The sequence below is a fragment of the Anopheles coustani genome, chromosome 3, assembly GCF_943734705.1.
Source record: "Anopheles coustani chromosome 3, idAnoCousDA_361_x.2, whole genome shotgun sequence".
In the NCBI taxonomy this organism is placed as follows: Eukaryota; Metazoa; Arthropoda; class Insecta; order Diptera; family Culicidae; genus Anopheles; species Anopheles coustani.
Genome location: NC_071288.1, coordinates 37,430,969 through 37,440,133, shown reverse-complemented (window position 1 = coordinate 37,440,133; position 9,165 = coordinate 37,430,969). Strand labels below are relative to the sequence as shown.

General features: G+C 38.8%; 1 protein-coding gene across 2 annotated transcripts in view; it reads right to left on the bottom strand.

The window, feature by feature from the left end:
* Positions 1–287: 287 nt before the first annotated feature.
* LOC131259595 (synapse-associated protein of 47 kDa) overlaps positions 288–9,165 on the bottom strand; it is a 31,204-nt gene continuing 22,326 nt past the window's right edge. For both annotated transcript variants that reach the window (XM_058261129.1, XM_058261130.1), the window contains exon 10: positions 288–2,086. In XM_058261129.1, coding sequence (XP_058117112.1) covers positions 1,953–2,086 — 134 coding nt within the window. In that variant the 3' untranslated portion in view covers positions 288–1,952. The remainder of the gene's footprint in view (positions 2,087–9,165) is intronic.

Here is a 9,165-nt window from a genome sequence, read left to right as displayed (position 1 = left end):
AAAGTGTCACAAAGCGAAGGGTCTGGCTAGGGTCTGGCTAGGGTCTCGCTAGCCGAATGGGGAACGAAGCTGTTGGTGATTTATGAAATGGATATCGTCCGACACGAAAACGTCCTGGAAGTTATGTACTTGAGGTGGTCAAACGTTGTTAATAAATAATTCATAGCCTTCATTAGGCCTCGCGATCAAAGAAGTTTCAATTGAAACGTGATTCATTTACATTTACAAACTTTTTTTTCGGATGATGATTGCACACAGTATGTTGAGTCGTGGATGAGGTTTGTGTCTGGTTAATTCATAGCATTGTCTTTATTAGAACTTTCGTTTCCAAACGAACCATTATTTGATGTATCAATGATAGAGGTGTTTTACCTTTATGTATATCAACTTCCCTTTTAATCTCTTGTCTTGTCTTCCTTTCAATATTCATCCAGGTAAGTATTCTTCATTCACTTAGTTTACTATTATTTTATCAACTATCATATGGAACTGCAATTGAGAAGGTTATGCGTGGACGTACCTCGAATCGTTTAAGACAATAGGATACCGTTTTCTGCTTTAATTTACTCATTACGCTTAAGCTTCTAGCTCATATAACCTATGCATCCTACTCCAATTAATAGAAAGATCTTGGTGGTGTTAGTAACATTGTGATATTTTTTTTTTTTTAATATTTGGCATACTAATGTTTTTACGATTTAAACCATACAGTCAGAAAGTCAGCTCAGAATCTAAAAATAAAAAAATAATAAACGAACCAGAATCATTCCGATGAAATCTTTTACAACAAAACCGTGTAGTTAGTAAAACGTCCTTAGATCCTATTGTAGTTTTTAAGTGTGTTTGGTGTCTACTTATATTCCAATTTAGACCACAGTTTCATTCATTTAATCAATTGCCGCAAAAAGCGTTCCCATCTTCAATGTTTGTTTCACATCTGATTTGAATTGTTTTTCAATTCCGAGAAAGCACGCATAATGCCCATCCAGCAACAATGGAGCATTATTGGAATGCTTTCATCCAAAATAGGATATTCCCCAACGTTGAATATCTGCTGGCAACAGATGCTGGAAACAGAACCTATAAAGATTCGATCGTAAATCAGTTGATATTGCGGGTCGACATTGTAGCCCATCATATTCTATCGTCTATTGACCGATTAAGGAAATATGGAGTGTGTCTAACGAGTGCCACTTGGATTTTGCATATCTGTTTGCATATTTATCGCAATTAGCATAGAAAGCCCAAGGTGCGATGGCAACAGTGTACGGGCTTAATTTTGGTGTATTTCTATTTCAATCCCTCTCACTCTATAATATGTGCCCCTATTTATGCTATTCTAGTTTTTTTTTTGTAGTAGTGTCTAGTTCGGGTATTTTAATACCCAAACTGCTGCATCAATTGCTTTGTAAGATGATGCGCACAACCATTGTTGGCGCAGCAGCGATCGTGTTCCTATCCAGTTCCCGAAACTTATGCTGCTAAAAATACGTAACTCATCCAACGAGATGGGAGGGTAAAGAGCGGAAGGTAGAGGGTGCACAAATTTGACCACAGAAAGGACGAGGGAAAGTTTCTAGGTGGGATGCATGTATGCTACAAACACACATACTGAAAGTGGGTTGCATAATTTGCAACCCAGAAAAAGATGGCAAATCATTATCCAAGAAAAACATGGTGCTTCATCATTCTACCCGTAGCCATCCTTCGTTCGTTTCGATCTCCATCAATCGACCGATCAAAAAATCATCACAGTGCGTTAAACTGTATCAACAAGTGTAAACCATACATACGCCAACCGTAAACCTTTGCAAAGCCACGAACCGAGAAACGTAAAGCCACTTCTAAACCTCGCACACGCAGGCCATCGGGCCGGAGGACACCGCGTGGGTCCATTACTTCGTCACGCCGCAGTGGATCATATTACAAAGTAACTGATTGAAACATTCGTTTTATTTCAGGTCCGTCTCGTCGTCCAGCAGCTCGTCCACGTCCTTCTCCCAGTTAGCGTTGCGCTCGTTGCTCCCATCGTTCACCAGCTCGTAGTCCTGCAGCTCCGCCTCCAGGTCCTTTTCCCACTGCTCTTCTATAAAACAAATTGCATTCAGAAGCATTAGAGATCGATGGATCGGAACGGTATGACACAAACAGGAATGTTAGTTCCGTTGGTGCTCGGCGTAAAACATAACAAATAAAAGTATGATTGAAATGAAAAATACAAAATAATTTTCTACACGAAATGAAATAAATTAAAAATACTCTGACGTCAGAGAAAATAAGTGGGAATAATGGTGCATCAACTTTGAACAACTTATGCAAACCCAAAAAGAAAACGGATGAAACCGGAAAAAATTTTTCAACAAATATCATCCCACAGTTCGTTCGAGATGGTTTTAGACGCAAAAAAAAGCATTCAAACACAATTTGGGGCCGAAAGATAATAAAAACTTTTTCTTTGTTGCGGGTGTTCGCTTAAATGCTCCCTTCGTGGATGGGAAAACGTTCAACGAAACAATAATCAATCCATGCAATTATGTTAGCTTTCCACGGTGGTTTTCGATTGGAAAAAAACATCACGACAGTTTTTTTTTACAAATCCTCTAAAGGGGTTTGCTATGGTTTGCCTCTGAAGGGACTTTCTTTCCAGCGTGCGTTTTCCGTGAAATTAAGGCGGTCGACTAATGATTGGTTTGAATCAATAATTGCCTTAAAATTTATTTTCTCTATACAGAATAATCGTCTCCGTGTGTTTGTGTGTGTGTGTGTATCTGTCTGTCTGTGTGTTAGGGTTTCACTATTTTGTGAAATGTGTGCAGCAGTGTTCAATATCTGTTTTTTCGTTTATTTGTTGGTTGGTTGGATTGTTTGTTTGTTTGTTGTTGTGGTTGGTTTGAAATGTGCACTGCTTTTGGGTTGTATTTCTGTGTTTGTGTGTGCGTGTGTAATTGTCTGTATGTTTGTGTATATATTTATATGTCCCTTCTTTTGCATAAGTTTTGCCCTTTTTGTTCCACTCACAAGCCTATGTGACGATGCGCCCAGAGGGCGCACATCCATCCCAGGACAGAGCAGCGGCTCTGCGGCTTTCCCACATCGGACGCGCGAACATTTTCGTAGCGTTTTTTTTTTTGCTTCCTCTTTTCACCTACCGGGATCGTTTTGTTTCTGATTTGTTGTCTTATCCATTGCAATCTGTGAATAATATTGTATGTATGTTATTCCTTAGCTATAGTACCGCCTGATCTTGTTCTGTTTGTCGCTGTTTGCTCTACTCCATGTCCATTTCGATATCATTTCCTACGTAGAGTGGTTGTTATTGCGAGTAATCTCCAATACGCGTTTGAACTCGTTGCTCGAGTTTCACAGAGGTAAATATATGAGAAAAGGGAAAGGAAACGTGTGAAAAAGAAGGAGAAGAAGTGAGGAATAGGAATTGCTTGTACGGAGCGCCGCCCCCAGTTTCCGATGCTGACGAAAAACGGTGTGGCAGGGAAAACGCAACGCAAAACCCGACTCAAAGGCTGCCATTGTACTGGGCTTGAGGAAATTGCCACCTCCTTCCCTTAACGACGGTTCATGCTGTTGACCAGCCAGATGTTAGTAGTGTGGTTTGTTTTAGGAATAACTTTTAAATACTGTTCATTTTGCAGCTTCAGGAGCCGTACTATTTTATCCAATATCCATCCAATAGAACTGATACACTTGGGAGCGGAAACGGCGTTTGTTTTAATATGATTTCTTGTGAGTTTGTCAGTTATTTTACTTCTTTTGTTAATCGCTCAACAACACGCACACAGATACATACAGAGAGGAACAGTTTCGGGGGAATTAGATACTTGGTGAACTTCTTTTCTCACACATGTTATTTGTTTTGTTTTGTTTCGTTTTGTTTGTTTGTTTGTTTCTTGTCTTTAATTTTTAAATATATGTTTTCCTTTGGTTTTTCACACTTTTGCATCACTTTTTCGGTAGTATTGTCATATCTCTATATTTGCGTATTTCTTTTTTTTATTTTACTCTTCCTCTCTATTCCTATCTTTATATGCATGGTTCGCAGCTTTTCTTGCTTACACGAAACAAGGGACGAAACCACCCACCCACATCTTGTCTTGTTTTTCCCTCTGTCTTATGTCCACCTCCTGTTCTTGGGTTTGTGGCGTGCGTTTAACGACTCGATATATTCCCAGATATCGCATGTTATGTCGGTCCCGACCGGAAGCAGGACCCTTCCGTCTCATTACCCACCCGGGTGGGTCGGGATAGAGTTGATAGTCTGTGCGGCGACTAGAAGCCGGGTTTTTTCCTCCCTCATCCTTCTCTTCCGGTGGCGTGTTGCATGCGTACCATTATCATCATGATGCGTTTGCTTTCTCCGATTCCGATAATTATTGCGTTTACTGCGCACCGATAAAGAGCAAATATACTGTTCTAATAGAATCAACGCAAGTTGCATAACATCGAAAAATTCTGAATTTTATCTCTTCAATACTAGCAAGGTGTCTATGTGTTTGTGTGTGTGTGTGTGTTTGTTTTTGTATATGTGTGTGTGTGTACGAATACTGCGGCTATGACACATTTGTTTTAACGTTGACTTTACTTCGCTGCATGGTGGAGATGAATGCTACACTATTTATGTGCAGTCTGACGGCACGGTGCTTTTTTTTTGTTATATTGTATCTTGCTGTCTCGTTAACGCCTTACGTTAGCCACCATATAGAAGGATCGGGGAAACTCATAGCTTGGGAGAGAATGTAGCTCCTCCGGTGGTGATGGTTTGGGCGACGATGAAACGTAGGACACGATCACTCTCCCCACTGCTTAAGTAGAACTAAAGTAACGGCAATATTCTTCTCAGTACAAGTTTAACAAGTTCCTGTTTCCTAGCCGGGTGGAAAACTCTACGTAACGCACCATAAAACACAACTGTGATTAATTGTATGGTCTCGTCTGTCGGATAAGATTGTATACATAAGCATATAGGAGGAGTTGGAGTTATCGGTTGGAGGCAAGCGAAATAGCGTTCAAGAAAAGCTGCGTGTCGTATTTCCATTGATGGCAATTGGAGAATATTTTTCCTCGTGGTTTTTTTTCTTCTTTTATTTTGCGGTGCAGATTGGTAGCTTACATGAAAATGGAAGATCAACTTTCACATCAATGTTACACATCGTCCTATTGCTAGAGAATCGGTACGCTTTTGGTCTTATTTTTTTTTATCTGCTCGCCGTTTTTGAACAACACAGTCAAAACGGTGAAATAACATTAACTTAAAAAAGGAAATAAAATAAAGGTGTTCAAAACCAATTATGGGGGATGGATATGGGCGCCTAAGTGTGGTTACGGAGCGAGGTGATAAAACCAGACATAACACGTGTTTCGGTGGGTCATGACAAATAGATCGAATCATAACAACGTGCTGATCAATGGAATGGTCAATTTAATCGCATCGTAAAGTAGGCATTAAAACAAGCTAGTTTTGGGTAATACTTTCTGTCAATCCTAAAAGCAACTTCCAATCAGTATCTGCAGTGTAACCGATGTCAAAGCACATGGTACTATATAAAGGAAAAACTGTTTAACTGTTTCAAAACATTGTGTCAACTATTAAACTTCCATTGCAAACTTTAAACTCATATAGTATGCAACCACATCCACAGGCGCAGTGAGCAACCCCTCACACGCCCTGAAAGACTTATATGAAGCGAATGATACTTTTCTTGTGTGAACTATCACGCCCTGTATGGGCTGTAACATGCGGCCCCAACGGTTTACTCCAATAACAATATACGCCATACCAAACGTTCGATTTCCTCCATTCATATATCCCGCCACACTCGAGGGTCGATAGTCGTGGCAATAAACTTGTACCGGGCGATCCCGCCAAGGGTTTACGGAGAAGTAAAGAAAAACGACGACTCACATCTAGACAGAAAGGTACACTTATTGAGTAGGTTTTGGGTATTTTGTTAATAATCAGGATCCCAATCGATGTGTTTATAGGAGTGTTACGGAATGTGACAGTGTATGTGTGCGTGTATGGATGTGTGTGTGTGTTTCTGTGTTTGTATGCCAATGTTTCTGTGGGTTCCTTAAGAATGAATTTTCTTTAGCGTGTTAAGGATTTCATCTGGTATGACTTTGTTTCATCCGAATGATTTTCTTCCACCGTCCAACGCTGTTCGCTTACATAAAGATTCCCTAAGCACTGGAAACAACAACAATAAATATCTGCTCGATATAAGATTCTCATTCTGATTTTATCGCAATCTTTGATCTTTGTTTTAGATTTGTAAACAGATTAATATAGCTAGATAACTAACGTAAGTACAAGTCGCGTGTGTTTTGTGTTCGTTAATTGTCTCCGTCTGAGGATGTCACACCATTGTCCTTCGGAGAGAACCCAGCTTCAACTGGGTTTGCTCCGAATATGCCTTTCGTTAACGCCATTCCTGCTTTGCTAGTGATCCTAAAAGTGTCTCGTCGAGAAATTGTTACTAATTGATTCCGATAAGTTAATATGTGTTGGTTTGTGTAAGGAAGGTCCTTATATTTGGAGAATCGTTCCTCACGATTGCTGGTGTATATTTTGCTTAACGTGACTTCATTTGGATTGTTTCTCTTCCTATCGCTTTCTCGCAGTAACGACACGTTGTGTGTCTTATGCTGTACTCTCCCCTTCGGCAAAATAATATTATGATGTTTTGTTTTTATCTTCGGGTGTAGTTTTGTTGTTGTTGTTGTTGTTCCTTGTTTAATTTTAATAGAACACCACTCGCGATACCGATATACATTGTGGGGTGGTGTGTATAATTTGTTATATTTTTATTTTGTTATTTTCTTCTCGCTACTCGTTATTAGTCCTTCTGTTGCATATGTTTTCTTATTTTTTATATCTTTGAAGAGTTCCGCATTGAAGTTAAATCTTGAGTTTTTTTTTGTTTTTTGTTTTTGTTGTTGTCTCGAATTAGGCGCGAGAACGAAGATACTGGTTGTTTGAATTTTAGCGAGAGTGAGAATTTTCTTCATTTATGTGTTCTTTTTTTCTCTTGTCGCTTTGTCGTCGCAGCGACCAATGTGTATAATCGCATATACTTAGTCTTAGTATCGTACAACGTTGTTCTTTTACGAGTGTGTTAGATAGGTGAAGTTTGTTTGCTTGTTTTACTTTTCGTATGTTCGTTCCCCTTCGACATTTACAATAAGAATAAGTGCGATTGCGGTAGATTCCTTCCTTTTAACGTACTACACTTCTTTAGGCTGTTTGGTGGTCCACCAGTTCAGGCATCGCAGCATTTAGGATAAAAAAGTTAAGAAAGAAAAACAAATAATCCGGACGAGAATGGGGAAAGCGAGAAGAAAAAGAAATGCTTGTTAGTATGTTTGGCGATTTGTGAAGACATCAGTGTTAAATTCAATCGTTCAGTTATAGAAATAGAAGAAGGAATGGGAAATAGAGTAGAAATTGCTATGACAAAAAAAGGAAATAAAAATTAAAACTATATCAGTCAAAACCACCTGTACGCATTTCTACGCAAAAGTGGCGCACCGATGGCAAACATTAAAAAGCAATTGAAATGATTTGAATGGAAAGTCATGCATGAGAGAGAAGCATGACCAATACATTTGGATCAAACTAACATTGAAAGCAAATATTGAACGAAGATCTATGGAACGCGTAGTGAAGCAAACAAATTCGAAATCATCTACATGAACTAAGCATTTCTAAAAACAGACAAAAGTTACTTGCTTCTGTAACCGAAAAGCAACGTGGAAGGATAAATTAGTGAATTTAATCAAACAAACACAACAAAACAACAGAGTTGCCAGAGACCCACGACGACGACACAAACAGCCTAAATTATCTTCCTTTTCTATCATTGTTCCTACTTAGATTAAAGGAGATCGATATTTTAAAAATTTTGTACACTTAGTAATATGCTGATATGTTAATGTGAAAATCCATTTTCTAACATTAAAATTGAACACGTTTCTCGGATCTGGCAACCCTCCTTAAAATAATGCTATCGTGCTTTTGTACATTTTCTATACTTTTTGTTAGTTGGCAAACCTGAATACCTGAGTTGCGATATACGAACTTATTGATGAAGCTTTAGAAAATGTTCAAAACTCACAAGCGATAACAAATTATATTATGTATATAAACTATTAAACATTTGCACACATCCCACAATGGAACATGTCTGAAAAAATTAAATATACGGCAATAAACTTGTTGACGGTTAACTTGAAGTAAACAGAAAAAGGTTATGACGATACCGACCCAATGACAAACGTTGTTGACAAACCAAACCCGCACTCGACGGTTAACGATCCATTTGTCCCCCAGCACGAATGGATTTACGAGCAGAGTAAAGGTAACTTCAAAAATGAACCTTCCACAAAAATCCACAGAATGCGTTCATATCGGATATTTTCCAGTTCACATTCGATCTACAACATGACACATCCAGTAGAGAAAAAAGCACACTAACTGCACTACGTATGACTACGGAGAAAACTACAGAATAACGATCGTAAAAAGAAAAACATAAATTAGACGATCAATAACTTGGCCACAAAGCATACACACCCCATATCACCAGGAGCACGCGGTCTACACACCTAACGACGCAAGCACAACACCGAAGGATAGAGTAGAATGTAAAATTTGCCAATGCATCTTCCAAAGCTAATTTAAAAGAATGCAATTTCTTTGTTTCAACCCTATCAAGTTCAGCCACATTCACACGTACACACATATTCATAGACAATGTTTTATGAACAACATTGGAAAAGTCTATCCAATGTGAGAGATTTTTTTTTTTTAATTAAATACAGAAGTAAGACACGCACAGCGAAGCACACGACATAAGGAGAGGTACTTTTAAGATTTCCTTACTACAAGAGTAGAGCGAGGTATGTTTGGTTGAAGGTTTTGAAGGTATAATGGAATTGGTGTGCTATACGTGTGTATTTTGAAATCTATTCATCCACAATAGACAATATTTCTGGTAAGAATTCTGAGGATGGTGGACAAGCAGTATTTGAAGCTATTTAACTGCTCTAGCGTTTTGTGCTGGATACATTTGTAACATTTAGATCTACTTAGGACACACACACATACACGTGCGGAACATCCCGGAGTAAAATTACCAAACCGATCCGGTA